The sequence below is a fragment of the Miscanthus floridulus genome, chromosome 6 (genome assembly GCF_019320115.1).
Source record: "Miscanthus floridulus cultivar M001 chromosome 6, ASM1932011v1, whole genome shotgun sequence".
In the NCBI taxonomy this organism is placed as follows: Eukaryota; Viridiplantae; Streptophyta; class Magnoliopsida; order Poales; family Poaceae; genus Miscanthus; species Miscanthus floridulus.
The window spans coordinates 46,830,412-46,849,478 of record NC_089585.1 but is presented as its reverse complement, the minus strand read 5'-3'; the positions used below and the strand labels follow the sequence as shown (position 1 = coordinate 46,849,478).

The window sequence follows — 19,067 nt, the reverse complement described above, 5'->3', positions numbered from 1 at the left end:
GTTTGTCTTTCGGCACATGATTCGACATAATTTTACTGTTTCAAATTTCATGGAAGCATGCACTTCTCTGTCGTGTCGAAGCATAAGGGTCGAAGCATAAGTAGTTTGGTTACTGTGTCTTTGTTCACTACAGGAGATGGCTTCTTTATGGAGTGTCCCACACTTTGCCGAGTGCTTTTTATCGGGCACTCGGCAAAAAGACTGTTTACCGAGTGCCAGAGATAAAGCACTCGACAAACAACTGACACTCGGCAAAGTGCCAGAGATAAAGCACTCGGCAAACAAATGGAGATTTCGGTGCACATTCCGAAGGACCGAAAGTCAATCAATTCATAAAACTGGATGCTTTTCTGTTTGTTTTCATGTTGTTTTTGCCCAGACAAACTTATGGATTGATTTGTCAAAAGTGCAAGTTCTAACTTGTGTTATGCTACTAACAAATCCATGACGCACAAGAGATTTACATCCGCTTCCCATTTGAGTATAATGGAAGTATCTAGAAAACAAATACACTCGGCAAAGAGGTGGTTTGTCGAGTGCCGAGCACTCGGCAAACAATAACACTCGGCAAAACTAGCTTTTGCCGAGTGTTATTCTCCTGACACTCGGCAAAGGGCCGCCGACGTTAACGGTCGGCAGCTGTAACACCCTAAATTTTATAACAATTGAAACTAGGGAACAATTGATTTATTAAGCATTTTTGTGAGCATTTAAATTTAGGAAGAATAATAAAGTTTATCAAATTAAAATTTAATATAGGTTAACAACAATGAATGTGCATTCATGCTGCTGCATATTAATTTTTGGAATGGTTTGATTTGAACTCAAGTTTGAACTTGATTTGAATTTTGCCTTCAAAATTGCTTTGAAAAGAAATTGGGAAAAAAATATATAAAATCTCTCCTCCTTCCTCTTTCCGGCCCTTGGCCTGCTGCCGCCCTTGGCCTGCTTATCCCCTTCTCGGGCTGTGTTGCCTCCGCTCGGGCCGAAGCCCAGCGTTTTTTTCCTCAGCGCCAGCCAGGCTAGCTCGGTCTCCCTTTGCAGGCCGTTGGCCCAGCTAGACCCTAGCCGCGCGCCCAGCCGCTCCCGCAGACTAGCGCGCCTTTCCCCGCCGCTAACCAGCTAGGCCCACTGGTCAGGCCCTTGTTTCTCTCGCCGTGGCCGGGTCGGACTCTTCCGTCCGCGCCGTCGTTGAGTCCGGCGCTGCCACGACCCGTGGTGCCGTGACACCCAAGGGATTCTGGCCCCATAAATAGCGCCCGCACCCCTCCTCTGTCTCCTATCCCATCTGGCGCCCGGTTTTTCGCTCAAGCAACCGCAGCCGCATCTCGCTCGAGCGCCGCCACCGACCACCGCAGTCCACCGAGCGCCAAGCCGCCTTCCTCTCGCATATTCCGGTTCGGGTGAGATCCCCTTTCCCTTCTCTCTCGCCCGGAGCTTTTGTTTCGTCAAATCGTGCGCTATGGAGCGACAACCGCGAGCTCCGTTTGGCCGGCCATGGCGCCGCCGTCGGAAGCCTGCCGCCGGCACTGTTCCGGCGCGTGTTTTTTTTCTCTTTCGCCAGATCCAGGCCGTTCGGGTCTAATCCAACGGCCTAAAACCGGAGATACCCTTTCGCTGCCGATTTTGCAAATACGTCCTTATAAATACTTCGGTGTTAACCCACAGTCCGAAGCGTCTTTGCAGATTACGTTTCTTTATTTCAAAAGCGTATTTTCGTTCGGTTGGACTGAAATACGATTTCAGTTATTTACAGTTTTGCCATTCAACTTGTTTTAGCCATAAAATCTTTGTTTTAACTCCGATTTGATCCGTTCAAGTTGCGTTAGGTTCATAAATAAGTGATCTACATGTTCATGCTACTGTAAAGAAGGTTTTCAACTTTTATAATTTGAGCTTAGATTTAATCTATTATTTGCCTATAGGAAATCTTGTTTAATTCATAACTTCTCCGTTTTAGATCCGATTTTTGTGATCTTCGCGTCTGTGTGTTCATAGCGAGACGTAGATTCGTTTTCCAAACTTTTCATCTTGATTCTTTGCTATTGGTGTACTGTTCTAATTTATAGCCTTGTTTGCTTTGCATGATTGCTCCTGGATGCTTGTATGTTGCTGTGGTTATCGAGTATAGACGGTGAGTAGTTCGTGGGAGATCAAGGGTACGACTTTGACGAGCAGGACCAGCAGGAGTACTTTGCTCCAGGCAAGTATAGCATGGGATCATCCTTGTTTCCTATTCACTTTAATTCATTAAATTTATGTTGCATGTGTCATCTTGATAGGGATTTCCTAGAATTGAACTATTACCTTATCACCTAAGGGTTATGCATTGGGTAGCCTTACTAGTGCCCAATTAAACCATGATCTTGTAACTTGACTAATGGTATATGCAATAATCATTAAAACATGACTTTTTAGCAACATGGAAACAAGGGGCTAGAGTGTTTAGCTACTTTCTAAATGCTTTAGATTCCTCTCCCTAAGGACTTATCTGTAGTGATCATCTGGGACTTATAGTACAGCTGTGAGGGCTATATGGCTCTGGCTTTAGCTCAGTATAAGGACCTTTTCTAGCTCGTTAGTGGTTACCTTCATTGGCATAAGAATGGCTTACCGAATCTGGTATAGGGCGGTTTCTATCCTTATGAGTATAGACTGCGTGTCAATGTGCCATTGGGAAAGGGGGCTCTATATCTGTTTGCCGAGTGAATCTAATGGCCCTAACTTGTTAGACGAACCTTTGAAATGCTTCATAGTGACCCCTGTCTGCTCATCTTGAAAGTGTTTTGGGAGTAATTAACCCGGGCATATGGGTATCATGACTCACAGTGAAAGTGTACAACCTCTGCAGAGTGTAAAACTGGTATATCAGTCGTGCTCATGGTCACGAGCGGCCTTAGAACATTTATAGAATAGATGATCACTAAGTAATATCTGTTTATGCTATTCATTGTTCATGTTTACATTTGATCATGTGTTTCGCATTGGGAATTGAAATAACTTGTTACTACTCTTAAGCTAAAATTATGATAACTAAAAGCTGCACGCTGTTAAACCTGTGTAAGCCTTTGAGCCTCATGAACCCCGTGTTACACTTGTTGAGTACGACATGTACTTACGCTTGTTTATTTTCATTATTTGGATAAAAACCCCGGATGGGTAACATATGACTTTGTGCATGATGATTTTTCTAAGAACTACTAGACTTGTGGTCAACCAGTCGACGTCCCTGTGAAATGGAGCTTCCACGAGAGATCTTTTTATTACCTACGCTATATTTATGTAATAACTCTGACTTATTTATGATGTAATAAACATTTGTGATGATACTATTTATAATTTATCGGCTTATGTGTGTGACTGATCTCTGGGCGCACATAAGGTTTTGCACTCCATTTTATCCTTAAAATTGGGTGCGATAGCAGCCGCCATTAACCCTTTGCCGAGTGTCTTCTTCTGACACTCGGCAAAATGGTGATTTGCCGAGTGTCATTTTTTGACACTCGGCAAAGCGGTTATTTGGCGAGTGTCATTTTTGACACTCGGCAAACCATATTTTATTTTTCACTTTTGACCTCCAAACTTTTTCTGCAATCCTTATACAATACTTGGTGCTCCATGTTCCAATGTGGCATATTTCTCGGACTTTTTCTATATTTCTTTAATTTATTTTATTTAATTGAATTTTCTTGGATAATTCAAATTATAACCGCTAGTCATTCGAATAATGAAAAAATAAATGGGAAAATAATATTCATGTTTTTAGTATAATGTGAGGCCGTATCCAGGACCAGACCACCAATTTCGAATATCTTGTTCACGAAACATGACCACGAATTCGCGGTCGAGTTATTTTTAAATTCTATAAAAAGTAAACGAAGTCTGAAAATCATGAAACTTGTCAAGATGTCATAATATCATATGCGGAGGCTGTGATAAAAATTTGAGAATGTTTCGCGCAAGTTGTCACGTACGAAGCTTGCAAACCAAAGAATCTCCGAAGAAGTTTCATGATTTCGTGAAGAGTCCGACGAGGTCGTAAGCATCGTACGTGACAAATTTGCGCGAAACCTCCTCAATTTTTTATCACAGCCTTCACATATGATATCATGACATCTCGATAAGTTTCAAGATTTTTGATTTTCGTTTACTTTTTATAGAATTTAAAAACAACTCGACCACAAGTTCGTGGTCATGTTTCGTGAACAAGATGTTCGAAATTGGTGGTTTGTTCCTGGATACAACCTCACATTATATTAAATAACATGAATATCATTTTCTCATTCATTTTTTTCATTATTCGAATGTCTTGCGGTTATAATTTGAATTATCCAAGAAAATTCAATTAAGTAAAATAAATTAAAGAAATATAGAAAAAGTCTAAGAAATGTGTCACATTGGAACATGGAGTACCAGGTATTGTATGAGGACTACAGAAAAAGTTTGGGGCAGGAAGAAAAAAAAAACGGTTTGCCGAATGTCTACGTTTGGCGCTAGGCAAAGAAGCCTCTTTGCCGAGTGCCAGGACGGCTGGCACTCGGCAAAGAATTTTTTTTTAAAAACCCTCTTTGCCGAGTGCAAGGCCAGATGACACTCGATAAAAAAATTTTAATACTTGATAAATAATTTTTTTTAAAAAAAACCTCTTTACCCAGTGTCGGACCATAAGACACGCTAGAGAATTAAAAAATCGGCAAAGGGATTTAACCCCGTCGGCCCCCACACACCGCACAGGCAGCTGACCGCGCCAGCGCCGCCGCCGCCGCGCCCGCCCGCTCCCGCGCCGCCGGAGGAGGAGGAGGAGAGGAGGAGAGGAGGAAGGAGGAGGAAGGAGGAAGAGGAGGAGGAAGAAGGAAGAAGGAGGAAAAGGAGGAGGAAGAAGAAGTCATCCATAGAGGCTGCGCCCGCCCGAACCTCCGGCCCCGCCCAACGCGCCGCCGTCCATGAGCTTCCTCGCCGGCCGCCTCGCTGCCAAGGAGGGCGCGTACTTCCTCCAGGAGTCAAAGAGCGCCGTCGGCCGCCTCGCGGAGAAGCTCCCGTCGTCCGCTTCGGCGCCCGGGGGCCGCCTCGCGGAGAAGCTCCTACGTCTCGCTGCCGCGGGCCACCTTCGGCCCCAAAAGGTAGTACGCTCCTCCCCACTCGTGCCTTTTCCCGAATTTGAAATTCGTCGTTCGGAGTAGTTTTCTGAGTTCTGGCATTCCGGGTGCGCGCGCTCACGCGTATGTACCGAACTGATTAATTTTGTACCCGATTGTCCATGCATCATGCTTGGAACTTGGATACACGCTCAAGCAGTTCTTCAATTGAGGAGTTGTGAATGCTACATACGGGTGCAAGTAACAATCAGAAAAAAAAAATCTGGAGCAACATTATGCACAATGCAGTGTAAACAGGCTTTTGCTTTCGTATGAAAATGATTTTCAAATAGATTTATACCATCGGATGCACTGATCTATATGCTATCTTGTATGGGCCAGTTCAGAATATATAATTCGATATCTATTGGTTACATGTCCCACATGTGTGATTACAGCAGAAAACTACACTACACGAATTTGCTAATTGCTATATTCAAAGAAAGTTAGTATTAACATTGATTAAAGCAGCTATTCATCACGAGCACAGGTCTCAGTTAGAAAAGGCGTTTTCATTTGTTAGTCTAATACAGCTATAGGGATTTTAAGTACTCTCTTCGTTTCAAATTATAAGATGTTTTGGCTTTTCTAGATATGTTGTTTTTACTATGCATATAGGCATAGTGTATATCTAAGTGCATAGCAAAAGCTATGAATCTAGAAAAGTCAAAACATCTTATAATTTGGAATGGAGTATTTCAGATTATATCTGAATTTAACATATTTTTTTTAATAAAAAAAACTTGACCATGGAGAGAAGACATCCTGGCTGGTTGTGTCTTGAATCTTGAGTGAGGGAATGCTGAACCCTGGCTAGCTGGAAAACTTGCTGAAACCTGTTCTCAGGGACAGGGAGGTAATCATGCAACCTCTGAGCACTGGGATTCGAGGTTGGTTGGGCAGCCTCTCTGCTGGAGTCTGTTCTAACTGAGCTATCACTTGTATCTCAACCTGATTATAACTTCGATGGGTACCGCACTTCTGAATTATTTTCTTGCCTAAAAAAATTGAGTTCAAGTGTTCTTGAAGATCTTCTGTTCTTATTTTGGATTGTTACAGTTGGGAAGGCATTCATTGCTGCAACCTTTTTGGTGTTTGGAGGAGCAACAGCTGTGATGTTGTACACAGCAGATAAGCTACAGTTGCATTCAGTAAGTCATGTAATCTGAACAACATATCTGAGGGAATGTAGGACCTTTTAATGAAAAGAAAAGTACAATGTGCCAGAATTTAAATAATAATGCTAAGCTTGTGCCTAGAGGGTAGAGCATGCTCTTCATTTGCTTTGTGTAAACCCAATGAGTTGTGTCAGGGTTTTGTCGTTGTTTATTCATTGTTATCTCTTGATTCCTAGTTACTTCTTTTGTCTTTCTATCTTTAGTTCTTGAATGCTGCTCTCTTCATTTTGAAATTGCTGATTTGTATGGTTCTCACTATGCTACAAACTTTCGTTGCACAGGGATGAGAAAAATGGGTCCTAGCATTCTTTAGTGATCCATAATCATGCAGAGTCAATGTGGAACTTTTTTATTATTTAATCCTATAAGTAACATCCTCCTTGCCACTCTGAATGGCTGTTCTGTTTGCCACCAATGGGGCCCTAGCTAACAAATTCATGTTGGAAATAGTTTGCCTAGGAGTTTATTGTTGAAATAAGCTGTGGATATATTTATGTGATGAAACTTTGGATGTTAGCCTTGAGGCTGTCAAGGGGTTCTTAAGTTCAATGGTAGTGATATTAGTCTCAAAAATTGGAAATTTGAAGTAATATGGTTTCACATGGATAATGCAATGATAAATCAAGTTTCTCCTTTGCCATTATACTAGTATGAACTAGCCAAATTGGATTTCTTTCGTCTCGTGGGCAAAACATATTATTTAACAAACTCTTGAACATTTGATATTAACTCAATCCTTAATAGGAGGAGCAATGAAGAAGATGAAACCTCCTGCATTCACGATAAAAAATCCGTGTCAAGTAGTGTTGTGGCTTAGGGACCGGAGGCCGTAGGGGTGAGAGACGGAGGGCCTGGGCTTGGAACCCCGGCGATGAATGGAAGACGCCGTGCTCGGCGGCTGGCTGGAGACGTCAGGGAAGCAGCGACAATAGGGTATCGTGAACAGTAACGCCCGAGGGCCCAAGGTGAGTTAAACTCAATCTCAGGCTGATCCTTCTATTATAATTGTTTAGTACTTATACAAAGAGGTATCCAACCGACTCAAACCTAATTTAATCAAATAACAAACTCTAAGGGATAAACACCCTATTTTCTAGGACTTGATAACCGACAGTCCATCTAGGCCGGACTCCTAACCAACTGGCCGGCTAAGCCGGACTCCTAGCCTGTCTACGCCTATAGACCTTACCGGTCATAACATCTCTCCCCTCCTCGGGAAACAGCTCGTCCTCGAGCTGAAACGAAGGAAAAAGAGTGCGGAACTCCTCCACGGGTTCCCAAGTGGCCTCATCTTCTGGCATGTTCTCCCACTGAACCAACACATGCCACACACCGCGGCGCAACTTAGAACGAAGCACATGTGAAGGACGATGAAGTACCCTGCCATGACGGAGAGGAGGAAGCGGCGATGTACTGGCGGGGGGGGGGGGGGGGGGGGGGGGAGGGGGGGGGGGGGGGGGTTCCCCGAAACGGCTTGAGAACCCCAACATGGAACACATCATGAATCCGAGCGCCCTCCGGAAGACGCAGGCGATAAGCCACTTCGCCAATGCGCTCAAGAACCTGAAATGGACCAGCAAACCGTGGACTAAGCTTGCCACGGAAACCTGGCAGCAAGGACTGTGCCGGCCGATGGAGAAGGCGCAGGAGAACCCAATCATCAATGTCAAACTGAAGTGGTCGGTGGTGAGCATCATAATGCCTTTTGGCATACTCCTGAGCTTGCAGCAATCGATCCCGAACATCGGCTAGAAACTCGTCACGATCACTTAGCAGCTGGTCCACCCTGTCTGTCCTAGCCGTGCCAGCAGCATATGGCAACAGAGACGGTGGAGGGCGGCCATAGACCACCTGGAACGGCGTTGTCCGAAGTGAGGAGTGGAATGAAGTATTGTAACAATATTCGGCCCACGGAAGCCACTGAAGCCAAGAGCGAGGGCGATCACCAGTTAGACATCGCAGATACATCGCGATTGTGCGATTGACCACTTCAGACTGTCCATCGGTTTGTGGGTGAAAAGCTGTACTCATCTTTAGCTTTACCCCAGCGAGCCGGAAGATATCGCGCCAAACATGCCCTGTAAACACTAGATCGCGATCACTAACAATGGATGCCGGAAAACCATGAAGTCTGACAATGCCCTCAAAGAACACTCCGGCGACAGACGCTACTGTATATGGATGACTTAGTGGTAAAAAATGAGCCTGCTTTGAAAATCTGTCAACCACCGTTAAAATCACACTTTTCCCATGTACACGCGGAAGGCCTTCCACAAAATCCATGGAAATATCAGACCAAACTTGCGAGGGAACCTCCAAAGGCTGAAGGAGACCAGCCGGGTGTAAATGGTCAGTTTTATTTCGCTGACACGTGAAACAAGATCGCACAAAATCTCGGACAAGGCGACGGTCATGGTCGATCACGAACTTCTGGCGAAGGCGCTGCAGCGTCTTCTGTGCACCTTCATGACCAGCACCGTGCGCCAACTGGAGAACAGCTGGGAGAACCGAGGACTTGGCTGGGACAAACACACGGTCGGCGCGCATGATCAGACCATCAGCCAGACGCCATGGCTCGCCCCGGTCGGTCACAATGGAGTCACGCAGCGCACGAAGGTCATCATCCAGCTGCAGTTCGCGGCGTAGGTCGGCAAATAACTGAAAGGAAGGCGCCGTGACTGCATGAAGCAGTAGATTGTCCCCCTTCCTCCGAGACAGCGCATCAGCCACGATATTGAGGGTGCCCGGCCGATATTCAATCGTGAAATCATACCCAAAGAGCTTACTCACCCACTGATGTTGGGGAACTGTAGAGAGCCGTTGATCCAACAAAAACTTCAACGCATAATGGTCTGTGCGGACAATGAACTGCCTGCCCCATAAATACGGCCTCCAGTGCCGAACTGCCTGGACAAGGCCGATGAGCTCCCTCTCATATGCGGCTAACTTGTGATGCCGAGCTGCGAAGGGTCTACTGAAGAATGCCAAGGCACCTCCGCCTTGATGAAGTACTGCGCCGAATCCAGAGCCGGAGGCATCACAATCGACAATGAATGATTTGTCCCAATTAGGAAGTTGAAGAACCGGTGCACTGGACAGGGCCTTCTTGAGGGCATTGAAAGCGTCGGTGGCTGCAGATGACCACAGAAAAGCCTCTTTCTTGAGCAACGCTGTTAATGGTGCAGCCACCGAGCCGTAATCTTGAATGAACCGACGATAGTACCCGGCTAGGCCGAGAAACCCCCGAAGAGCATGGACATTGCCAGGCTGAGGCCAGGTAGCGACGGCTGCAACCTTCTCCTGATCCATTGCAACCCCATCCGCAGATATTACATGTCCCAGATAATGAACCGACGTCGTAGCAAAGTCGCATTTAGATCTTTTCAACCACAGCTGATGGTCACGTAGGGCAGTGAAGACTGCGTTGAGGTGCTACAGATGCGTGGACCAAGATGGACTATAGATCAAGATGTCGTCGAAAAACACAAGTACAAACTTACGCAGGAATGGCCGGAGCACTGTGTTCATGAGGCTTTGGAACGTTGCCGGTGCATTGGACAGCCCAAAGGGCATGACTAAGAACTCAAAGTGACCCTCATGAGTCCGAAAGGCCGTTTTCTCAATGTCATTAGTATGCATACGAATTTGATGGTACCCTGAACGCAAGTCCAGTTTGGAGAAAAACCGTGCCCCATGGAGCTCATCCAGTAGTTCTTCAACCACCGGAATTGGGAATTTATCTTTAACAGTGAGCTTGTTCAAGGCACGGTAATCGATACAGAACCTCCAAGAGCCGTCATGTTTCTTGACCAACAAAACCGGGGCAGAGAAAGCTGAAGTACTAGGACGGATCATCCCCAATTGCAGCATCTCGGCGCATTGTGACTCTAGTTCGTCCTTCTGTAGCTGTGGGTAGCGGTAAGGCCTCACAGCCACTGGTACCGCAGTGGGCACTAGATGAATGCGGTGATCACAGGCGCGAGCGGGGGGCAAGCCTTCAGGCGTGGCGAACACATCGTCAAAGGAGGCGAGTAGCTTGTCCAGCAATGCTGTCCCGTCGTGAATAGCATGGAGGCGGCGAGTGGACTGTACGTCATCTCGGGTGGAGCCGATACCTCGCCAGAAAACGCGCTGACCTGCCCTGGTGAACGCCATGCACAAGTCATCAAAGTCCCATAATATTGGTCCGAGGGTGCGCAAGAAGTTGACCCCGAGCACCATGTCCCAGCGGTCCAATGGAATTGTATAGCAGTCAACTGAGAATATTTCTTCGGCAATTCGTATGCCGACGTCGCGCGCGAGCCCCCGGCAGGCAACGTGGTCACCATTTGCGACCGTGACTCCGGCACCTGGGCATGGTTCAAAGAGGATGCCAACGCGTCGCGCGACGCTACTGCTGATGAATGTGTGAGTAGAGCCCGAATCCAGCAACGCCACACACTGTACGTTGCCCACCATGACATAAACCTGCATAGTATCCTCAGTCCTGATGCATGCAATGGCTGATAATGATATGGTGGGTCTGTCTGCGCCGGCTGCTGATGTCTGTTCATCGTCATCGGACTCTGGCTCCTCCACAAGATAATCTATGACTTCAAGGTAAAAGAGCCGCTGACACTTGTGTCCCTGTACATATGGTTCGTCACAGTTATAACACAAGCCCATCTTGCGGCGGTCTGCCATCTTTGTTGGTGTGAGCCGTTTGAAAGGCCGGCCTGGTGGGGACGCCGAGGCTAGTGATGATGGCGGAGCGGGCCCTGTGGCCGGTAATGAGCTCTGTATAGCCGGAGCGCGCTGAGAATGTCGATTTGGTGGTGCTGAAAGAGAGAGGGCTGCTGACGCCTGACGACGTTCATAAGCCCGAGCCAAACGCATGGCGCGGTGTAAATCCTGAGGGTCATGGAGCTCCACGTCGACCCTGATGTATTTCGGAAGTCCTCCGGTGAACAGCTGTGCGTGCTGCAGCGGCGCCAGATGCCCCGCGTGCGCCAAGCGTGCTTGGAAAGCGTCCATGTATGCCTCAACCGAGGAACCGAACGGCAGGCGGGCGAGATCAGCAAGATGGTTGGTGGACAGCGCCGGTCCGAAGCGTTGGTGGCAGAGCAGACGAAAGTTGGTCCAGGATGGCCGGCCGGAGTCTCGTTCCAACACATAGTACCATTGCTGTGCGGATCCCGTCATGTGGAAGGAGGCGAGCCAAACCTTGTCCGCCTCACGTGTCAGCTGGCCGCGGAAGAATGACTCACAACGGTTTAACCATCCAAGCGGGTCTTCTTTGCCGTCGTAAGTGGGGAAGGACAGCTTATGGAACCTGGGCACGCCCTGGCTGTCTCCATGTTCCTCAGGTGGATGGCGCGGTGCATGTACCATCGGAGCAAACGAGTAGATCGGCCCGTGCATGATGGAGGACAGCGACGGTACCGGTGATGGAGATGCCGGAAAAGGGATGGACTGAATGGGCAGCCCCGTCGGAGCTGGCTGCGAGGTGACGCGAGGCGGTGCGGTCTCCAGGAGCGGCGCCGTGGACCCCGGCAGTGACGGCGAGGGCAGGATCTCCGGCTGTGATGCAGACGCTGGCAAGCCCCCATACCCCGGCAGGCCATATTGTAGGAGCGGCGGGGCGGAGTACGGCAGACGTGGTGTCATTGAAGGGGCCGGCTGGCCTTCGACAGTCGCCAAGCGCAGAGACATCTCCGCCATCTGTCGCTGCATGCCTTGGAACATGTCTCCCATCTGCCGCTGCATGACAGCCAAGGAGGCCAGTGAGTCCTCAAGAGTAGGCAGCGTGGGGGACGGTGGAGGGGCGCTCGTCTCGACGACAGCAGCGACCGACGATGCAGTGGCGGCGGTAGGAGCACCCGAGGAAGCCATGGTCTCTGATACCAAATTGTTGTGGCTTAGGGACCGGAGGCCGTAGGGGTGAGAGACGGAGGGCCTGGGCTTGGAACCCCGGCGATGAACGGAAGACGCCGTGCTCGGCGGCTGGCTGGAGACGTCAGGGAAGCAGCGACAATAGGGTATCGTGAACAGTAACGCCCGAGGGCCCAAGGTGAGTTAAACTCAATCTCAGGCTGATCCTTCTATTATAATTGTTTAGTACTTATACAAAGAGGTATCCAACCGACTCAAACCTAATTTAATAAAATAACAAACTCTAAGGGATAAACACCCTATTTTCTAGGACAGTCCAGCTAGGCCGGACTCCTAACCAACTGGCCAGCTAAGCTGGACTCCTAGCCTGTCTACGCCTATAGACCTTACCGGTCATAACATCACAACGGTTCCTCCGGACCTCCTCAAGATGTTGGAAGAAAAGGGCGTTGTCTTCACGTCAATTGTGTGGAATCGGTGTGAACGCCGTAGAGTCCAAAAAATGGTCTCATCCAGCTCTACACGTTGAGTGAAACAACATCTACCCCATTCCACACTTACGCTTGGTGCCTCGCTTCGCGTTAAAGGAGTAAAACCCGAGGGATGGTGGGATGAACTCCTAAAAAAAATGAGGGAAGCCGTATATGTTGGTCTAACACACTCTAAACAACCAGGTGGGACTAAACCCCCCATAAATATCTCATGAACAATGCACATGGGCCAATATGGGCCAAATTCCAAACTAGGCCGATGTCATATACAACCCCCCTCAAAGGGTCCCGACGTCCTCGTTGGGCCAACACAACCCACATCTGGGGCAAATGATGACCGAGGAAACGTTCCCTCTTAGCACACAATCAAACGACCGTGCTCCAGTGCCGGCAGCATGTGCCAAACGCTGTGCCACCCTGCAGGGCCTATGCGCGCAATGAACCCCATGTCTGCGCCCTTGACCTACACGCGTCTGTGGATGTGAAGGTCGGCTCCGATACCATATGTGACGCCCCTAAAGTCCAAACAGCTCAGATTCACTCTACACGTTGAGTGAAACACATCTACCACCATCCCACGTACGCTTTCGTCCTCGCTTCGCGTAAAAGGGATTAACCCGAGGATGGTGGGATAGACTCTAGAAGTCTTATATGTTGGTCTAACACACTTTAAACAACCAAGGTGGGACTAAACCCCCACAATATCTCAATAACATGCACATGGGCCAATATAGGCCAAATTCCAAACTGGGCCAGAGGTCACAATCGGCCAGGAGCACAAGGCGGCGATGTTGAGGATGGCCTCCGGCTTGACAACCGGACTGAAGGTCTCATCGTAGTAGATGATGGCCTGCTGCTGAACTACCCAACGGGCCTCAGGCCTTGTGGCACGCAGGTCACAGGAGAGCCGTCTGAATGGAACTTGTGCTCCACTTGTATGTCACGACGGTAGCAAGGGGGGAGGCACCATGCGCCTAGTGCCGTTGTCGATGAGGGCCTTGTACTTGTCTGCAATTGCACTATGCAGTGTTCAAAAGAACTTTGTTAAATGCTCGCTTAGGCATGGTTAAGCACTAGGTGGAGACCTAGTGCGTCGCCTAGGCCATAGGCGTCCAATTAAACATAGCATGAACTGTCAGAGCCCATGGATAGTGAAGAAAGGAATAGAAGAGTGGAGATTAGGATGGCAAAATGGTTTGTTGTATTGTGATTCTGTCTATGCCTACCTCATGGTGTCCAGGTCGCTTGATTTTGCTTACCCCTCTTCTCGATTTAGCACCAGGGGGCAGCATAGATGCATCGGAGACCTACGCCGGCACAAAGACGGTGTGCACCTGTGGGTATGGCCTGACAACACTATGGGCCAGTGAAGCCCAAACTTGCCCCACAAGGAGAGGAAGGGAGACCATCGGTTGAAGTAAGCATGTTTCAACTCAAGGGTCCTCGGACCATGGGGACTTGATGGCGATCATCGCAAAGGGGGTGAAGAAGATTGGTGGTGTCGTCTCTGAGTCATGCGGCAGGGAGCCTGAGGTGTTGGAGCCGAGCATGCCGCTGGACATGGAGGTGTTCATCCACATGGCGAGGGAGGTGAGGTAGTGGCAAAGCGTGGCAGGAAGTTGGTGCTGCCAGCTAGGGTTTGGGAGGGGGGACGGTGCGGCTATGTTTGGGAGTTAGCGGAAGGGAGTAAGTGGTCGACGCCCGGCAGGACGCGACAACAATCGAGGATCATCGAGGATCGACCGCAGGGGAGGTAGTAGCGATCGACGTGCCTGATCTGGGGGCGGGGCAGCGGTGCTAGGGTTTGGTTGTGGGCGAGAAGACCTAGGCCTGAACTCGTGATACCATGTAGAACAAGTGGGGGATAATGGTTTGGTGAACACCACACACATATTAGGGTGCCTTTCATATATATAGTCATATATATACGAGAGTTGTACAAGAAGTACAATATAACAATGTATTAGCTATACATAATTCCTAATGCTCATTTTTCACACATTTGTACTTGTTTGCTGTCAATCAGTTGAAAGACCTTTTCTTGTGTGTCCTCGGTAGGTCTAGAAAGAGAAAAGAAAAGATTTTTTTTCTTTGATTTGCGCATCTTTCGCTCATCTCGTTTTCCCGAAAGGAGTAGGAGTGTGATTCCAATGAGTTTTTTTAATGCTTTGAAACAGTAAGAGATGTCATGTTTCTAATAATTAGTACTAGCATGAGAAATTCAGTAATTTTACCAAATTTGAGGAATGAGCTCATGATGCACCATCTCATCTAGAATGAGGTGGTTCCTCAAACCAAACACCCCTAAGTGTTTCATATGAATCTGGACATTTTAATTTCTCCAGTTTGGAGAATTGATTTTCATTCCATGTCAATCTCAACTATTTGCCACTGAATCATTGGACAAAAATGCCTATCAAAAGCAAAAAAAAGGGGAGCATTTCTGTCCATTTTGTCCAAGGATTTCATCGAACATTTGCAACTTTTAAGTCTAGCACATGCACAGTTTCCATTTGGACTAAGTTTTCTAAGTTCTGCCAACCTTATGTAGCACATGCACAATATATTGAGCACTATGCAAGGCGCAGAAGGTCATGGGGAACTTCGTTGCTCCTATGACAGGTTCTCGTTCTTCCTGTAATTGTCCAATGATCTGGCCAGCCTGCTTCGTGCACTGCCTTGCTTGCCTAATCACTGCCTATGTGGGCAACATACCTAAAAAAGTTTGGCAGCTGAGTGACAGACAGCACCAAGGTTCAGTCTCAGTCACCTGCTCTTAGAACACTGCTTGAGTTTCAAAGTTCCTTACTGTATTTATCTTGACCATTATATATTTATAGGTAGAGCTGTAGAGGCTTACTTTATTGTACTGCAGTAAACAACCAGTCTTTTTTTTCTCAGTTTTGCTCTCCAACTGTCCTTGCATACTTATTAGCATATTACCATTGTACTTGATTTCAGGTCTAAGAGATCTTGCAGATTTCTTGCCTGCTTCACTTCCTGCTATTGTCAGCTACTTTTCTGCAGAAGTCACTCGTGGCATATGGAAGCCAGTTATGTTGAATGGAGTGGACTGGCCAAGTCCAGCTGCAACTCTTCCAGTAGTTGAATCGGAGATAAAAGAAGTTCTTGCATTTGCTGGTGTTCATATCAATATCTGTCCACGACCACGTATGTTAATGCCTGTTTGTGTAATTTGTTCATTTTTGTTCTTTAGATTTACATTATCACAATCTATAATTTTCAATATTTAAGATAGTACTAACTTTTCTCAGGCCAATATCTCATATCACACTCTTAACTGGGCACTTAATCCTTCTACAGGTTCTGTGATGCCAATGCTTCCGTTGCCAATAGCAGCGCTAATGAGTTTGTCAATAACAGTCAAGATGGAGGAATTCAGTCACCTACACGGCATCATTGGCCAAGGAATTGAAATTTGTACAACATCTAGTTCATGGCCTGCTGCACAAATTATAGGTGCATTGTGGTCCCAAAAAGTACGGCGGTGGCATGATTTCATCATCCTGACTTGTTCGCAGTCCCCCTTCACTCGAGATAACACCGCGGTGGCACAACTGATCAGGAGTTGCTTCTCTTCTTTCCTTGGGCCTTTGGTTGATGGGCGCTCCTGCTTCGTAGCAAACAGAGGAGTTGCTAATCTGCTGGGGCAGACTTTTGATGAAAAAGCCCACAGGCTTGCTGTAGCACCAGGATTTCTTTACATGAGATCTTGCTGGTTATTTCCAAACAACAGCTTTGTTTGTGAAGAGATTTTGGAGGTGGTCATTGAGAGAGCCCATGCGATAGCAAATGCTTGTAGTTCTGATAGACCTGCTCGTTTGAGGTCAGACTCTTTGCCACTATCAGCTGCATCATCCTTGGTAGAGCAGATAGCATCACTTGCAGCAACGATGCTTTGTCATGCTGGTGGGGTGAATTTGATTCGTCTCCTCTACGAGCAGATTATCCCCACTCTGCTGCTTTCAGGTGGAGAAGCTAAGCTTGGTTCTGCTGGTCAGGTATGTAGCATAATCGAAGGATACACATTAGCCTATGTTCTCCTCTTTTCGGGTGCAAGAATCTGGGGAGTCGGAGAAACGTCGCCAGCTTACACTTCAATATACACATCCAAAAGGCAACGGGTTGTTGATAGACACTTGGAGTTCATGGCCAGGGTAATGGAGGGTAACATTGTGCTGGGCTGTGGCGATGCCACATGGAGGTCCTATGTTCTCTGTTTTGTCAACTTGCTGGTCAACTTCGTGCCCACATGGATTCCTGAAGTGAAGCTAAAGACGCTACAGAAATTGGCATCTGGGCTTCAGAGATGGCACGAGGGTGATCTTGCCCTCTCTTTGCTTGAGCGAGGGGGAACCAAAACCGTGACTTCAGTAGTTGAATCCCTTTTGCAATAAGCTGGTGCTCAACTGGCAGTATAGTTTTCTACGACAGCTTAGTCCATACTACACATATAACATGTTATTGATCTGAAAGTTCAGTCATCAGAAAAATAACAGTACAGTTCTACCGATGATTGTTCATATTGTCGGTCAGCTAAAGAGATGGCCAGCAGTTTTTATACTAGTTACATGTCAGTGTGTAATTAATGAACTTGTCATTTACTGGCAGTCGTCCATTTGGGGTGTATAAAATTCATGGAATAATTGGAAAAATTCAGTATTAGAAAACAGTATTGCTGGGAGCCAGGCGTCCATTCCATCGGACGACCCGTGCAGATGTGCCGTTAGCCTCTTTTTTTTTTTTTTGAAAGTGAGTATAATCTCATTACTCAACGACTAACAAATCGTTAGCAACAATTACATGAACACTTTCAGGGATGGAACTCATGACTTGTTCCTTCCCATGATTACACAAATGACCCAACATGGCCAGTTCATGAGCGACTTTGTTATAATCCCTACTCTTAAAAGAGCACTCGAAACTAATAAACAAAACAAGAAGACGGCATCTCTGCAATTAAAACACCCACTGCAGTCTCGTCATAATCATTTGTGTTTAGCGCCTGAACCATCATCTTTGCGTCTGTCTCTACGATTAACCGGCCAATACCCAGATCAATTGCAGCTTGTATTCCTTGGAGGCAGGCAATGAGTTCAGCTTGAAACGCATTTAAGAGACACTCTATCTTCCCTCCTAACAGTATCACATCCCCATAGCAGTCTCGGATCAAATAGCCTCAACTCCCTTCTAGTAAATTTGGCAAAAAAGATCCATCATAATTTAGCTTTAAAAAGCCCTGTGGGGGGTTTCCTCCCAATACCCCTTTCTTCGGTGCACACTGTTGCCCATCAAACTGTTGTTGGTCACAATTGCAGTGTTCTCTTCTGCATATGATCGGATACATTGAGCAAGGAAATCTGCTCCTCGTCTCTGACCTTCTTCTCTAATTATATTTCTCTCCTACAAATATACCACATGGTGATAATCATCAGTAGTTTATTTTCTTAGCCTTCAGAATTAGTTCGACTGCGTCCTTGACCAAAACAGTAGTCGCCAACTCCAGCCTGAAACTCTCCAGGTTCAGATTCCTCCCAAACCTCTTTGGCAAGCCAGCACTTAAAAAATAAATATTAACCATCTTCACCTGTTGAATCACAAATTGTGCATCTTGTTTCAATTATCATCCCACGCTGCACTATATTTCTTGTTGACAACCAAAATTGTTCATTTTATAAAGTTGTCAAAATGTGAAACGGACTACATCATTGCGCTCCTCTCGTCGAGATGGTCAAAAAACATATATGAAACGTCCAATTTGGAGTCCGGATAAAGGAGTCATGCCCCCGGGAAGATTGCTCCGTTGCTGGCAGTTCCGACTGTTGGAAGTTCCAACAGGTGTTAGAACTTCCAGGAAGCCTGAAAAACCTGCTCGGGTGCCCGGGGTTATCCCCACATCGGAAGTTCCGACAAAGGTTGAAAGTTCCGACTCCTGGAAGTTCCGGCGGAGGTCAGAACTTCCGGCATACCTAATTAAAAACCCTGTTCGGATTTGGCCTTTTGGATTCCGATCCGAACTATTCCAAACTCATGGAAAACTTAGAAAATAAGTCTTAGAGAGGTTTTCAACTGGGATAAGACCACCCCTCGATATATATGAGAGGATCATGGCCCATTAAGTTTCCATCTATCCAATCGTCAAACAAATCAATCTACTACTTCTACTCCAACCCTTTTACCCTCTTCTCCAACCCCCATTCTATTCATCCCTTGATCCGACGACCAAGGATGGCGCCCTAGGATTGCCGGCTGACCTAGGGAAACCGGCGATGTCCTTGCCCTAACGGGGTCCCTCCCGGGCGAGAGCTTGGACGGTTTCTTTGCTAGTTTGCCTGAAAACTAGCCGGTTCTTCGTCACGCAAGCACGTTGG

At 47.0% G+C, this 19,067-nt stretch overlaps 3 protein-coding genes across 3 annotated transcripts; 2 read left to right on the top strand and 1 right to left on the bottom strand.

Moving 5' to 3' along the window:
• Positions 1–4,404: 4,404 nt before the first annotated feature.
• LOC136460562 (uncharacterized) lies at positions 4,405–7,715 on the top strand. The gene is made up of 4 exons (XM_066460215.1): positions 4,405–4,416; positions 4,700–5,120; positions 6,195–6,286; positions 7,058–7,715. Exons 1-4 carry the CDS (start codon positions 4,405–4,407, stop codon positions 7,067–7,069), a joined length of 537 nt encoding a protein of 178 aa, XP_066316312.1. The 3' UTR covers positions 7,070–7,715.
• An 852-nt stretch (positions 7,716–8,567) lies between these two features.
• On the bottom strand, positions 8,568–12,457 carry LOC136458214 (uncharacterized). Its single transcript, XM_066458200.1, has one exon. It carries the CDS (start codon positions 12,182–12,184, stop codon positions 9,746–9,748), a length of 2,439 nt encoding a protein of 812 aa, XP_066314297.1. The 5' UTR covers positions 12,185–12,457; the 3' UTR covers positions 8,568–9,745.
• A 2,900-nt stretch (positions 12,458–15,357) lies between these two features.
• On the top strand, positions 15,358–17,382 carry LOC136458213 (mediator of RNA polymerase II transcription subunit 33B-like). Its single transcript, XM_066458199.1, has 2 exons — positions 15,358–15,846; positions 16,000–17,382. The coding sequence occupies exons 1-2, from the start codon at positions 15,732–15,734 to the stop codon at positions 17,091–17,093; spliced, it is 1,209 nt and encodes a 402-aa protein (XP_066314296.1). The 5' UTR covers positions 15,358–15,731; the 3' UTR covers positions 17,094–17,382.
• The last annotated feature ends 1,685 nt before the right edge of the window (positions 17,383–19,067 follow it).